General features: G+C 35.2%; 1 protein-coding gene, 1 long non-coding RNA gene and 1 other non-coding gene across 11 annotated transcripts; 1 reads left to right on the forward strand and 2 right to left on the reverse strand.

Moving 5' to 3' along the window:
* Positions 1–244: 244 nt before the first annotated feature.
* Positions 245–1,038, reverse strand: LOC110940855. Its single transcript, XR_002593587.2, has 2 exons — positions 638–1,038; positions 245–547 (listed from the first exon to the last, which is right to left on the reverse strand). It is a non-coding gene; the product is annotated as an uncharacterized LOC110940855 (long non-coding RNA).
* A 3,031-nt stretch (positions 1,039–4,069) lies between these two features.
* On the reverse strand, positions 4,070–10,558 carry LOC110940856 (outer envelope pore protein 21A, chloroplastic). Its single transcript, XM_022182426.2, has 5 exons — positions 10,308–10,558; positions 5,132–5,206; positions 4,881–5,033; positions 4,670–4,768; positions 4,070–4,421 (listed from the first exon to the last, which is right to left on the reverse strand). Exons 1-5 carry the CDS (start codon positions 10,482–10,484, stop codon positions 4,338–4,340), a joined length of 588 nt encoding a protein of 195 aa, XP_022038118.1. The 5' UTR covers positions 10,485–10,558; the 3' UTR covers positions 4,070–4,337.
* A 190-nt stretch (positions 10,559–10,748) lies between these two features.
* On the forward strand, positions 10,749–15,268 carry LOC110940857. Of its 9 annotated transcripts, XR_002593588.2 has the most exons (9): positions 10,754–11,141; positions 11,345–11,514; positions 11,804–11,899; positions 12,366–12,559; positions 12,867–13,131; positions 13,326–13,966; positions 14,113–14,161; positions 14,350–14,938; positions 15,010–15,268. It is a non-coding gene; the product is annotated as an uncharacterized LOC110940857 (transcript). The 9 variants fall into 9 exon arrangements; XR_004892638.1 differs by having other exon boundaries at positions 10,753–11,141; positions 13,326–14,391; positions 14,741–14,938; XR_004892637.1 differs by having other exon boundaries at positions 10,753–11,141; positions 13,326–14,161.
* The last annotated feature ends 533 nt before the right edge of the window (positions 15,269–15,801 follow it).

Consider the following 15,801-nt stretch of genomic DNA (forward strand, 5'->3'; position numbering starts at 1 on the left):
CGCAATATCAAAAACACAGTTATTAATTGAAATATGTGTTCTGTGATATACCTTGCTAATTGCTAATTTACATGATTACTTGTGGATTCTATTGTTATACAAGGCATTAGTTTTAAATAGGGGTAGCACAAACATGAAAAGGAAGTCACAGAGGATTAGAGGATCGTTGTCCATTTTTTATTTATATTTCTTCAAATCCACTAGATAGTCATAGAGCATCATCAAAACATGTAGCACATCAAAATATGAAGCAACCAAATTTTCTTCACATTAATATTTATACTAACTGGCATATGGAAAGTGTCTGATGAAAAAATAATTAAAAAAAAACAAGACTACATTTGGATGACTTTAATTAACTGTAGTACAAAGCTTCAGTGGCAATTCCAAAAATACGACAGTAGACAATAGGGATGGATGAAAATTAAATGACCTGGATGCCCACCAACGGAAACCACCACCACTTTCGTGCCATTACTGTCTTCATCATCTCATCGGTTATCATCTATTAAACATCATCATTATTGGAAACCACACCCCCCTCCGCCTGAAATGATCAGTACCGGCCAAAAAAAATGAAAGAAAGAAACATGGATCTGGAATATCTTAAAGAAACAAGGAAGTTGAAAAGATTTACCCGGTTACACAGCTGCCGGAGCTTCGACCCACCTCCGCCGCTGCTCCGATCGGCGAACCAACGCCGCCGTCCGTCGATCTATCCCCGCCCCCCTCCGACGCGTCTCTCTCTTTCTCGAATCGCGTGGGTGTGCTTGTCTCCGTCATCACTATCGCCGGCCCACCACGACAGGGTGGCCGGCTGTCTCATCTCTTGGGTTGTCGCCAGCAATTGTCAGGTGTCGAAAGAGGAACCTGGTCGCCGGAGATCGCCGTCGTCCACCTACCTTCGCCGGAGATCGCCGTAGGCTGCCCTGTTCATCGGAGGGTGAGGGAGGAACTTGAGGAAGAGAGAGAGGTGTTTGGATTAGGGTTTTGCAGGAGTGAGAGAAGCGGGGAGTTATATTATTGAAGAGAGAGAAAGGGTTGAGAGATTTAAAATAATATCTGGTGCATTAAATGGAGAGAGAAAGAGGGATTTGACATTTGGGGTAAATGACCAAAATAGCCTTTATGTTGGCATAATCTGGTTGGTTAAGAGTGGTTCTCGCGGTTCTTACAACTGGAGATGGTTTTCATTTTAGCGCTCCCCTATATATATATATATATATATATATATATATATATATATATATATATATATATATATATATATATATATATATATATATATATATATATATATATATGGAGAAGATCATGCGAGAACCACCTCTTATTGTGAGAACCGTGAGAACCAATGTGAACACACCAAAAATGCCTAAAAATAGCTAAAAATCACCCAAAAAATTTTTTTTTGAATTTTTTAATATTTTTTATAAAAATATCGCTACTTTTCGAAGCAAAAAAAAAAAATTTTAGGGTTTAGGGTTATTTTTTTTGGCTTCTAAAAGTAGCGATTTTAACATGAAAAATATTAAAAAATTCAAAAAAAAATTTTATATTTTTTTTAGGTTTTTTAGTGGTTTAGTTTTTAGCATTTTAGCTTTGGGGGGGGGGGGTGGGTTTAGGTTTTTGGGGGGTGGGGGAGGGGGGAGGGGGGTTTAGGTTTTTGGGGGGTGGGGGAGGGTGGGGTTAGTTTTTTTTTTTTTTTTTTTTTTTTTTTTTTTTTTTGGGGGGGGGGGGGTGGGGTTAGGTTTTTTTTAGCTATTTTAGGTTGTGTTCACATTGGTTCTCAAGGTTCTCACAATAAGGGTGGTTCTCGCATGAGCCCCTCCCTATATATATATATATATATATATATATATATATAGGGATGAGTTAAAATGAGAACCACGACTTGTGAGAACTTTTTGATCCCGCGCGAGTTAGGCCAAAAAAATTTTACACAAACGTAGATGCAAACATTATAAACACATCTGTAAAAAAAGTTAAAAATATTGTCGAGTCGTTAGTTTTGACTAATTCAAGTTTTTTTACGCCATGATAAAAAAAATTAGTTATCAACTGTAAAATTTTACACTAGCGCGTAAAAAAAACTTGCATTAGTCAAAACTAACGTCTCGACAATTTTTTTATACTTTTTTTTACAGATGTGTTTATAATGTTTTCATCTACGTTTGTGCAGAAAAAAAAAACTTTAGCCCAACTCGCGCGGGATCAAAAAATTCTCACGGTTCTCACAACTCGTGGTGATTTTCATTTGAACCGAATCCTATATATATATATATATATATATATATATATATATATAGACAAAGTATATCGTACATTACGGCTTAACATACTTCACGTACGATAATGTGTGTGATTTGTTCTATATCATGCGTGTTTAATGTTTTCAATATGCGTTATTATTGTGTTTCAACATGCGTGATTTTGGATTTTTAAGTTATAATGTGCGTGATTTTAAAATGAACGTGTGTAATTACCTGTCGTACGTGATGTACGTTAAGCCATAATGTACGTTAACTTTCCTCTATATATATATATTAGTTTTGATTATAAGAAAAATACAAGAGTTATGCCATTTTGGTCCCTGAAGTTTGGTCACTTTTTGTCACTTTAGTCCAAAACTCAAATCTTTTAAATCTGGGTCCCTGTGGTTTCACTTTTATTGCCATTTTTGTCCAAAAATGAAATCACCTGATATTTGGCTAATAAAATCCTATTACTTTGTCATTTTACTCAGGGGCAAAATGATCAATATAAATTTATTATAACACATTATTAATTAAATTAATTAATTTCTTGATCTTTATTATCTTCGTCTTGTTGCACATTAACAATTTCTTGATCATGATCCAAGATCATGACTTTCTTCTGCCCCACTTGAAGATTTTCTTCCAAATCTTCTTTGATTTTATCTTCATTGTCAAAAGGTTCATCTTCTTCATCAGTTTTCTCAACATTTGGTTCATAAGATCTATTAATACCTTCAATTTTCATGGGATCAGATCTACATCTCATCAACAACAAAGCATTCTTTGGTGGCACACAAACACTCACTCTTGCTTCATCTTTATACCCTTCAATTCTATCACCAACAATCTGCAGATGATCAAACACATGTCTCTTTTTCCCAACACTTTCTCCATCATCATCATCTTGTTCTTCATCTCCAACAACCAATTCAATAACTTTTCCACCATCCTGCACCGCCACCAGCCACCGTGCCACCGTTGTTTTCTCTTCTCTCCGGCAAGGAAACAAGCAACTGAACTCTGGTCCAAACGCTCTCAAAGCATCACAAACAGTCACCGGAATATGCACTCATTTCCTCTGCACCTGTGAACATTCCTGATCTTGATGGTCATTTTGAGCACCCTTTGATCCAAGATTCAAACCCTCTTTATGTTTATGACGTTTTGAAGGAAACCCATCAAGGGTATGATCAAATTTTCTAAAACTAACATCATCAGCTGATTCAGCATTATGTTTTCTTGATAAAGTTTTGAGCTTTTTGGCATTTTTCTTCTTGCTTCTAACTCTAACTTGACCAATGCAGGTGACTTTAGGGGAAGAAGGTTTTGGGAAGTTCCTCTCTTTTTGACGGTGGTGGTGAACACGCGCTTAAATTAATTAAATTAAATGGACAAGGGGGATATTTAATTTAATGAATTTAATTAATAATGTGTTATAATAAATTTATATCGACTATTTTGCCCCTGAGGAAAAGGATAAAATAACAAGATTTTATTAGCCAAATATCAAGTGATTTCATTTTTAGACCAAAATGGCAATAAAAGTGAAACCACAGGACCCAGATTTAAAAAGGTTTGAATTTTGAACTAAAGTGGTGACCAAACCTCATGAAACAAAAGAGCAGTTTACTCAAAATACAATTTTAAAGGATTCATGAAGGTTGATTCTGTTATTTTGACGATTTACACACATATTACCTATGTTCGGTTTGTCCCTAACATCTTACATTCATTCATATACTTAATAATTTAAGAATTGGTTTAAAAACAAGTTTCACCATAAAACAACAAAGCTACCAAATCCAAACTTGGTTTTGAAATCGGGTTTGTAGAAGTTAAAATCAGTTCGGTTTACATGAAACAATCTCAACCCGCAAACCGATCAAATAAAACCCTGGGACAAGGTACTGTTTGAACGGATAAACGCGACGATGAGTAAGAAAATGTAACAGCATTATATCTTTAAAAACCTAAATTCCGTCATTTTTTTCAGTAGCGGCATCTACAAACCTACACAAATTAACTGATGCTCTTGATTTCTTAATACAAGGTAAAAATACAGATAACAAGATTTTTGAATCATAGATTATATTTCACATTCCATTTGCCATTAGCATCAGCAGTGAATGTCCAGTTGTTTTCCCTCACTTGTACATACGGAATCTGCAATAAAAAATTTACAAAAATCCAAAATTAACAAACCAACAAATCCCATAAAAAAACTGCATGAAGATAAAACGTAAGACACACACGCGCGCACATCAAGTACTTACACTTGGTGTTTTAAAGATATAATTTGAGACACCCTTATACAGTTACATAACCGTCCTATGTGTCACAGTTAAAGCAACTGCAAGCTGCATTAAGAAATTACTTGGTATCCAAGCCGTTCATTTTTCAATGAAAAATACCTTGTCAAAGATTTCGTAGCCCACTTTAAGCCTTAACTCTTGATCTTTCTGAAAATCAACAATGTTCCAAACCAGTTCAGCTGCTCCACTTGGTGTTGGCTGTTAGAAATACATAATACCATAAGAGAAACATAATACGTATGAAAAAAAATCCCTTAATAGAAAGTAAAATACTTAAAATTAAAGTTTATTTATTGGGCAAAACGGTAACCTGTTTAAATTCTTTGTCGAGATCGCAACGACCCTTAATAACAAAATTGACAAATTGATCAGGAATCAGTGGAAATGATTTTTTCCCATGCATGGTATAATGAAGTTTCTCACGCTTAGTATATTGTAATCCGGCTCCAATCTTTGCCGAAAGCTGTTAAAGTTACAAAAATTTAGAATTAAAAGGTTAAAGATGTTACAAGTAGTTGTAAAAGTTTATTAATTTTAGCAGGGAGAAAAATGATATCATACTTCCGGAGGAAAGTATCTCAGAAGTGCACTGAAAAAAGTTGGAGCTCCAATCCTTGTATCGAGTTCTCCATTAAGCTGTTAAGTTTCAAAAAATACACCATCAATCAATCAATCAATCAATCATACCCAGTAAAATCCCACAAATAGCAGAGAGCTATTGGTAGGGTCTGGGGAGGGTGGGATGTAGGCACACCTTACCCCTATCCCTAGGGATAGAGAGGCTGCTTCCAGTGAGACCCTCGGCTCCAAAACACCCAGGGAAAAAAAAAAAATAGAACATGAGGTGTATGTGTGTGTGTATGAAGCTACCAATATAACATGAGTGGTGAAAGAGTGCATGGTAAACAAGAAAAATATAACAACACAAACAGCCTATACAAAATTACAAATAGATACATATCTACGACTATACACTACCCCTAAAAACACAATTGAACCCTCTCCTAGAAATCTTTAACCTTAATCCTACGTCTCCACGAGCTCCTATCATGGACCATGTTCTCAGAGAGGTGCAATTTTTGCAAATCCTGCCTAATCCGCTCATCCCAAGTGATTTTGGGTCTGCCTCTACTCCTCCTCCCCTCCCCTCCACCTCGTGAATTTGGGCCTGCCTCTCCACCTCCTCCCCTCCACCTCGAGAGTTTCAACTACTCTACCATGTTCTCAAAAAATACACCAAAATAAAAAAATAAATTATGAAAGGTGTTTAAATATGTATCAAGAAAAAATCTGAATTACTAATTAGTTGATAATGAAAAAACAAACATGATGTTAAGAAAAGTATCATTTAATTACACAATGTCTGCCATCTACCCAAGTCTAAAAATAAACTTAATTTGTTAATGATAAACCAGATTTTTTAATGATTAATGTCTTATAAGTATGATCATAAATTAATATTGTTACAAAAATAATATTATAAATCTTTGTCTATGTTCTCTTAGCTATTTTTTGAGCAAGTGTTTTGAGTAACTTTTACGTGTTCTACCTCTTTGTCTACGTTTTCTTTTCTGTTTGAGTTCGTGTGTGCGCGTGTGTTGCATCAGTTCCAGTCTTAACATGAACAACTCCAAATCATAGTTCATGAAAATCGGGCATCTCCTACAATACAAGTGTTGCAATTTGATTATTGGGTTATAAACGTATCAATTGTTGCCCTGCTTGCGGTGTGCGCATATAATGTATATATGTGTGGGCGCTCGGGGGGGAAAGAGTGGGATGGTACTAAATTTAACGTTATTTTAGTAGTTTCGAGAAAATAAAGTTAAAAGCGGCGAACGGTTAATCATGCATCATGTGGTGGCGTTGATAGCTGAAAGACACGGAGGTACATGCACCAATCGTTCTTTGTCCCGATTGTTTGAGTGTTATGTGCCTTAGGTCCAAGGCTTGATACAAAACTACTATCGAGCCGGGGATCTCACTGGAAGCAGCCTCTCTAATCCTACAGGGTAGAGGTAAGGTTGTCTACATCTACCCTCCTCAGACCCTACCTTAGCTTTGCAATTGGTGGGATTTACTGAGTATGATCATCCTTTTTTAAAAAGCGCGCCTGAGGCGCGCTGAGGCGCGAGGCGCACTAAGGCGCAACTTCTGGGGCTTTTTCGCTCAACGCCTTGTGTAATTATAAGAAGCGCCCAAAAGGCGCAGAATTTTGGGGTTTTTTGGGGGATTTTATGCCTGAGGCACGCGGCTCATGTATCTGAGGTGTTTTTCTGTAGAAAAAAGTTGTACCTTGGGTTTTTGACTTGTACATGTAAGCATAGTTATTAAAGGCGCGAAGCGCACTCTAGGCGCATAGGCTCCGATTAGGGCCTAGGCGATAGGCGCAAAAAAAGCGTGGGCCCGAGAAAAAAAAAGCGCACTTAAATAAAAAAATTAAAAAGTTCATTAAGGGAATAAAGTACTCAAAACTAAAACAATAATGTTCATAGTAGCACTTAAAAAGTCTCACATAACAAAATACTTAAAACCAAAATGTTCATTATCATCTAATTAGTACCAAAAATTCTAAAGAGTAGTGTGTTAGTGAAGAAAAGTAGTACTAAATAGACATTTTTTATTTTATAAAACTACAAAAGATTTCTACATATTAATTTAAATTTTAATGGCATATAATAAATTTTTTTTCAGATGTAATTAGATAAATATAAATTACAGGATCTGGTTTTTAATATTTTTTGGAGATTAAAAAGTTTAATAGTTTGCTAGAATCGTTTGTTTTGAGGTCTTATAAAGAGGAGAATATGAAAAATTTGTCATTAATCGTTTGTTTTGAGGTCTTATAAAGAGGAGAATATGAAAATTTTGTCATTAAAAAAACACCTTAATTAGTATTAACTGCAAGAATTTGTCATTAAAAAAGACCTTAATTAGTATTAATTGCGCATTAAAAAGTATCATTAAATTTGTTTATGTTGAGGCCTAGAGAAAAAATCGAAGCATTTATCATTAAATAACAAAATTCCCTAATTAATAACAACTGCCATAATTAATCGCTTTAATTACCTTGGTAACAGAAGCGCATTAAATGCGCTTCGCCCTAAAAAATCGCCTAGGCGCAAAAAGCGCTCGCTTTTAATAACTATGCATGTAAGTAAAAGGGTATAAAAGCCTTATTTATAGCTATATTTTGGTTAAAAGAAGCTAAAAACCTATGGGATATGTATGGGATATATAAAAAAATTATATAAACACCTTGCGCCTCGGGTAAGAAAAGCCCACCGCTTTTGCGCTTTGTGCTTCGCATCTCAATTTTAGACCTCGTCGCCTTGGTTTTAAAATGCGCGCATAATGCGCGCATCACATGATGCAATGATGAGATCGCATCGCGTGTTGCGGTTCCATGATGCGCGCATCACATGATTTGGTCTAATGTGGCGCCTTATGCGGTTGACCGGTATTTGAACAAATTAGATCTTTATTTGGACAAATTTGACTATAGATGATGACAATATATTATATTTTAGTGTTTAAAGGTTCACAAGTTAAAAAATTAGTTATAAATGTTTTTTAAGTATTTTTGAAAAGAGAACATCTCGCATACGTGATGCGTGCGCTTCACGCATTGCGCATCACACATCGGATTTTGAGATCAAAACGCATCAGATCGCTACACGCATTTTAAAGCCAAGCTCGTCGCTTTTGTGCACCTATCGCTTTTTAAAACCAAGATGATGATGATGATAAAACATATGAATTGTCTCATAGATTTAGAAAGATTTTGTATATGAATTGTCTCATAGATTTAGAAAGATTTTGTTATCAACCTCCCAGCTTATTAGGTAACAAAACAAACCTTGATAGTAAAAGAATACCAATAACCAGCGATGATAATCAACTTAGGATGATTTGCTTAATGTACACTTCGTTAAACACTTATCCAAGTATGGATGTTCATACTTCTTTTTAGCAATACCTTTATTTGCTTTGTTAGATATTATGCTACTTCCCTACCTATTAAAAGTCATTATGACAGCGCCGCGTTATCCACTTCCTTTTTGTTTGAGCTAAAATTTTGTGAAATAAATTGTTTATAATTTTGGAATCTTTATAAAATTGCTTGTCATCATATGACATCCTTTGACTAAGAATCTTTAGGCATGGTGAAATACTTTTGAGTGTAGGGTTGGTATATATATACATTTATACTAAATCCTTAGACTTGAAGACATCACATAAGAATACCAAGTCAACTACTTGTGGTATATGTCATTGTGGCGCCAATGAAATGATTATTTTGTGGCCATGTGCATAGTTGTTAATTGCGCTCATAGCGAGCGCTATAGTGAATAGTGTAGCGAAGCGCTCATTCATCACTATCTGATTTTGGCGCCTCCATAGCGAGCAAATAGCGGGATTTCAGGTTTTGTTGTTTTTTTTGTTTTAATATAAATAGTAATAAATATACATATACAATGGATGGATTGTAGGTTTTTTGTTAAATATACGTACAGAAACACCGTATTTGGATCAAGGTTTAAAAGAACGGAAACGAGTTTCGAGGCGTTTTCCCTTCGCCTCACGAGGCGTAAGCCTCTAGGCGAATCGAGGCATATAAAAATTATATATATTACAAAAATAATAATACTAACTAATTTCATCACCGGATTCATCAAAATCATCAAAAACACACTTAAAAAAGACATGACATGCTTGAAATTGACACAAAAAGTCAAAAACATCAAAAACAACTATCAAAATCCCCTGAGGCGCAGCTTTCTTAGCACCTCAGCCCCTCTGAGGCGCATATACATTAAAAACACCATGAGGCACGCCTCAGACTCGTTTTTTGGCCGTTTCGCCTAGAGGCGCGCCTTGAGGCGCACGCCTCAAACGTTTTTTAAAACCATGATTTGGATATAATTTACATATAAAATATTTCTAAAATTTTCTTCTAGTGTATCACTAAACATAAAATAGTGCCCGCTATTTCATCGCTATTGCTACGTAGCGCATAGGTTGCTTGTTGCTATCGTCCGCTATTCACAATTAACAACTATGGTCATGTGGCCCAGTTCCATACATACCTTCTGATTTTCAGATATACTTAAAGAGTAGTGAATCTAGTGTATTATTTTGATATAGATACAGCTTTGGAACCATGTGTGAGCATTCGGATATTTTGTTTGTAGGGTACCTAGTATTAATAAATAATTACCCTAACTCTTATTGCTTCAGCCCTATATCTTTGTTTGACTGCTGCTACTCTGGTGTCAGTGGCGGTGTTTGATGAAGAGATTTTTGAAATTAAAAGTTGCTTTCATTTTTATATATGTGGCTTTAATTCATTAGGCTATATGGTGTGGGATAAAGCCCCTCGCGCCACAAGGGCTTTATTGTTAACTTGCATTGTGCGATAACGCCGCCTTTAGACTTTTTAGACGCCGCCTTTAGACTTTTTAGGCCGTAAGTTTGGTTATTTAGGTATTTCTATTGGAGTTAAGTATAATTATGTAACCTTGTTATTATAAGGCCAATGTGAAATGAGAGATGATAGGAAGGCTAAATATGTCAATTGGATGCATCTAAACCTAGATAATTCATAGGCTTATTATGACAGACAGCAATTCCTTCATAATCCATATAATTCAGCTGAAGGTCGCATATAACAAGTCTTTGAGGATTTCATCGAAACGACTCACACAGGATAAGGAAGAGGTAAAAAGGAAGGTACCTGAAGACGAGTGTTGGAATCGATATGGAACTTCTGCTTAGCATAGATTTTGAGGGCGGAGCCGGAAGCATCGCTGGCGTACCTCACCGTCTGAGGACCCTTCTTGTTGTTGCTCGTCGGCGTCTTGTTGATTTTCAGGGCGCTCGAATCTCCGCCGTATCTCAGCGAAGTCTCCATTTCTTCTCTTCTTTCTTCTACCCAACGGAGTTCAGTAGATAATAAAACCCTAACACAAGAAATACCAACAATTTTGTCTCTTTCACTTTTCTTTCTGTAAGGGGGTGTTTGGCCTAGCTTTTTTAACCAAGCTTATAGCTTTTTTAGCTTTTTTTTTTATAAAATAAGCTTAACTAGGTGTTTGGTTTAGTTTTTTAAGCTTATGCTTATCTATACAACCTAATAAAAGCCTTAATTAGGGGACACATGTCCTCCTCTCTAAAACTCATTTTCCCGCCATTTCTCTAAACTCTTCATTCCCCTTGATGTGAACCGAACGCGGGATCCGAATAACACATTCGGGTCATTATAACCCGACTTCTTACGTTTCATTCGCATAGACCTAGGGTTTCTCCTGTCTCCTTCCACATACGCCTCTCTCTCTCTTCCCATCGCTTCCTCAAACCCTAGATTCTCTACTCCTCTCTCCCTCCGCTCTTTAGAACTCTGCATAGATCTTTCTTTAGAATCATCGCCACTCTCCTTCGCTCCAATCTCCAACGCTCTCCTTCCAGATCTCCATCGGCTGCAAATCCTCGATGACGTTGAAGATCATTCATCCTTTTCTTTTTGATTATGTCACATCTTGAAAGATCCACCACACTCTCTTCAACCCAGGTATATCACTGATTATTACATATATCTTTAATGTCTTCGATCGTCTACAAAAAGGTATGTATATATGAGATGTGTATGTTTATGTTATTGTGTTTTTGATTTCAACAACGCTGATGGTTGGCTATGCTTTCAAGGTCATTTTTTGATTTCAAATATTCTTCACATTCATTTTTCTCTTACTGATATTTTGATTTTGATTACAGAATCTGTTGGTATATATTTCGCCAATGGTTCAGTTCATGTTGTTTGAGAACACCAACGGGAAATTGTCATACCAGGAGGCGAAATCGTGCCGGAAAAGAGATTCCGTTGTTCCTCAATGAGACTGGCGAGTAAAAATTTGTAGTCATCTTCTTCTCCAATGGCTAATCAGGTTGATTTTTTACCTAATTTAGATTGGGGGTTTTATGTAATATTGATAGACGAACGTGTACTGTGAGTTTTTTTCTCAATAATGAATGATATGGAAATTCTAGAGAGGAAAACTAAAATGTTTTGAATACTTTCCTACAGTAACAATTTTTCATTATGAAACCAACACAAGTTATAACCCAATATTTTGAAGTGCACGCAACATCTGATCAAGTGGCAAGATATCGGGATAATCATCACGTTAGTACGTTTGTGTATAAATATTCTGTAACCAAAACATGTCATTGTAGTTATATTGGAAGATTCTGACTTTAAAGAAACGGATAATCGGGTGCAAGTTTACAACCAGAGCCACAGTTCTGGACAACAGACGGAACACGGGTTTGGTATATGATCGATACAAACAAAAATTTATGGTTTCTTTTGTAATTGATTTGATTTTTTTTTTGTAATACAATGTTCGTAGATGCCTCAGTATGTTTTTTTTAGTTATCTTTTGATATATCCCTTAACAATTGCTAGAGGTTAGTGAATGCATGATTTAGTTTTATGTTCATTAATTAATGGAAAGAATCTTTTTGATTTAAACTTTGGTATTCTTTTACTGGAATTGCAGTCCACGTCTTCTAGGCAATGTATGTTTGTAAATTTTTTATGTATTAATTTAATGACCACGTTGTGGTTGGCAAAAGAACTAAACTCAGATAGTTTGTAAGAGCATAAATAGTGGTCTTTTTTGGAGCCATGTACCCTGTGTGGGAGCCAAAATAAGTTTAGTTCACATTAACCCATGCCTCAATTGCTTCATCTTATCAATATTATTTTATATATATTTTATTTGTGACAATGCAGCTTACATCGGACCAGCCTAATCGAGATGAAATCGGCTTTCAGTTCCTAGGAAATGTTTCCGGCCAGCCTTATATTCTACAAACAAGTGTATATGCTGACGGTTTTGATAACCGAGAAGATAGAATTTACCTATGGTTTGATGCCACAAAGGATTTCCATACATATTCTATCTTATGGAATCTTCATCAATTTGTGTAAGCGTTTTCTTTGTCGAACCAATCTTTTCTAGCGTTTTCTTTGTCGAACCAATCTTTTCTAGCGTTTGAGTTTAGTTTAAAAAGGTTGTTTTTTTCATATGGGGTTTTTGAATTCTAAGTTGAAATGATGAATTTAGTTAAAAAAGATTGTCTCTTTCATCCGTGTTTTTCAAATTTGTAGTTAAAATGATGAATTTAGTTTAAAAAGAGTGTCCTTTTGATCTGGGGTTTTTTAATTTATAGTTAAAATGATGAATTTAGGTAAAAAAGAATGTCATTTTCAACTTTTTTTTTGTATTTGTAGTTAAAATGATTCAAGATACATCATCGGATATTTCCCGAACCACAGTTGTATCTCAAGCTGACACCGTTTGCACGCTGCCAGTATTGGCGACTACATCGGATGGGACCCTTCGGCGGTCAACAAAACGACGAAAACACGTCAGCTTTGTGACCCCAACAAGTCAAGATGTTCGGTCAATAGAGCCGATTCTTGAGCAAAATACAACAACTGATCAAGATTTATATCTGGATACTCTTTACTCAACAAACTAAAACATTGGTGACAGGTTTGGCTTTCTCTTCAAATGACATGTTTTTGTTTGGCCAAATTGACATGCCAATCAAGTTGGTACCGGGTCATTCAACCGGTACAGTCTTGGCATTCTATGTAAGCCAAAATAAGTTCAGTTCACATTAACCCATGCCTCAATTGGTTCATCTTATCAATATTATTTTATAAATTTTATTTGTGACAATGCAGCTTACATCGGATCAGCCTAATAGAGATGAAATCTACTTTCAGTTCCTAGGAAATGTTTCCGGCCAACCTTATATTCTACAAACAAGTGTATATGCTGACGGTTTTGATAACCGAGAAGAGAGAATTTACCTGTGGTTTGATCCCACAAAGGATTTCCATACCTATTCTATCTTATGGAATCTTCATCAAATTGTGTAAGCGTTTCCTTTGTCGAACCAATCTTTTCTAGCGTTTGCCCTTTTGTAACTAAAATGTAAAAAGATGGTTTAAATGGGTCAGGAAATATCCTTATGATTATTGCCAAGATAATAAGAGATTTAATAATAATCTCCCCAAAGAATGTTATATTTCAAGGTATTGATTCTTTGATCTCCATCAAAGAATCTCTTTAGCTTATGATTCCAGTCATATTAATAATAATCAGTCATGAGGTATGGTTTTCATAACATTATAATATACTTGTGGTTTACCAGAACCGTTGTGGAAATTGTAGCTTTTTTTCTTTTCAAGAATTGCACCCATGGCTTGACTTCCTTTATATGCTTCTTTAGAATTTAGATGTTTAATGTATACTTCTGAAAGTTGATCACATGGCATGCCCTATGTTGATGCGATAGTCAGATGAAAGAAGCTACAGAGCGGTATTCCTGTTTAATTTACGTTAATATGTTAATATATATTTATTTTCATAATCACAGTATCTAATTTATCTTTATAAGATTTATATTGTTTCTTTTCTGCTTCAAGTTCGTACTTATAAAAAAATATTTTTTGTTTTTGTTTACAGAAGTATCACATACAATATTCTTAGCTTTCAATCCGTGACTTATGTGTTGGTAGGATTTTTCCATCTATTTAACTTAATATTAAAGGTTTGGTGTTTGATATATAAACAATGGTATTATATCAGTTTTCAATTAAATAAGATACTTGTGATGATAAAACTGGTGCAGTGGCATCAAGCTTTATCACAATAACATGAAAAGAAAAGATGATTGTTTGATTTTAATGATGGATGATGCAGGGTTTAAATCATGTACGCACATTGAAGGGTCATGAGCATAAGGTGATGGCTTTAGTTTTTGTAGAGAGGGAAGTACCATTATGTATAAGCGGTGATAATGTGGGGGGGGGGGGGTCATGGTCATTTTGGGCATTGAGGACGAGAAGCCAGTGGCGGCTTTGATGGTGTGCGGCGAGGACCTCCGCACAAGGCCCGTGATTTCGAAGGGCACGCGATTTTAAAAAAATCCGATATATATATGTTATTCTTTTTAGATAGTAAATACATAACAATTCCAATATAGGACCATTTACAAATAAGTTTTTATTGTTTAGAATTTACCCGACTTGGCATTAGGTTTATTGAGCCCAATACTAATTTGATCTTTTTTAATAATAATAAACCATTACAGAATGGCAGATTTTTTTCAAGCTCAAACAGGGTACGGAATTCTCAGAGACACCTCTGCGAGAAGCCAATCAGAAGAATGAATGAGGAAAAGATTGGCGTTACAGTGGTATTCATGCCCTTGCAGCAGCTGTTTCTGGATCTGATTATTTTTATGCACGCAGTGGGGATAAGTCAGTAAAGGCCTGGTCGATGCATGCAAGTAAGATATTTCTTTCTTCAGGTAATGATTTTATGATATAATAATAATGATAGTTGTTTTGTGTTTGTTAGGATTATTGTCTATCATGTACTATGAATGACAAGTCATAAATCATTGGTGTGTACATACCAACTAGAACATGGAAGCAATGGATATTTGCCCAGCTTTGATCACGTTCATTTAAAATTCTTCGTCATGCTTTTGTAATGATATTTAGTTATTTACATGTTTTATATTTCCTTTGTACAGATAAATAAATGTGATGTATAAAGAATCTTTAAAGACGTGATTTTTTTTTGTATTTTAATCTTTAACTTCAGATTTACATAATAAGTCCATGCGTATAGTTTCTTTATGATTAGTATAAACGTAATTTTTTTCTTTAAAAAAAAGCATATCATTTCTAAACTCCGCGAAATTCGCGGGTATTAGCACTAGTTAGCTTATATAAGCTAATTTGAAGAAGCTTATGGGAAGATGGTTATTTAGCTTATTTTGAAGAAGCTTATTTATGTAAGGGTGTAAGTTACTCATTTGCCCTCAAATGGTGGTGGATTAATATTGAAGAATGGTGAATTTAACAACTTATTAAGACGCATCATTTACCGTCGTTACTCATTACCCATGGGTTTATACAAATGAAAACGCATCATTTACTGTCGTTATGAAAAACCATTTAATCCGTTTCAATATTGTTAAAAAAATCTTATTTTGGCTATAAGTCCTAATTGCAAATTGCTTATGTCAGATTATTGTTAAAAAATCTTATTTTGACTATATGAATTTAAAGCTCTGTTATACATGCAAACAATGAAAACAAGTAACGCATCATATACTAATTGCTGATGTCAGAATAGCATCAT

This window comes from Helianthus annuus, chromosome 5, assembly GCF_002127325.2.
Source record: "Helianthus annuus cultivar XRQ/B chromosome 5, HanXRQr2.0-SUNRISE, whole genome shotgun sequence".
In the NCBI taxonomy this organism is placed as follows: domain Eukaryota; kingdom Viridiplantae; phylum Streptophyta; class Magnoliopsida; order Asterales; family Asteraceae; genus Helianthus; species Helianthus annuus.

What these genes read in the sequence shown, in the direction of transcription:
- LOC110940856 (XM_022182426.2), bottom strand. Translation starts at nt 10,484, where the DNA reads ATGGAGACTTCGCTGAGATACGGCGGAGATTCGAGCGCCCTGAAAATC. An exon ending in TGAGATACTTTCCTCCGGAA is followed by an intron (nt 5,034 to 5,131) that starts GTATGATATCAT and finishes TAACTTTAACAG; the next exon opens with CTTTCGGCAAAGATTGGAGC. An exon ending in GCTACGAAATCTTTGACAAG is followed by an intron (nt 4,422 to 4,669) that starts GTATTTTTCATT and finishes TTTTTATTGCAG; the next exon opens with ATTCCGTATGTACAAGTGAG.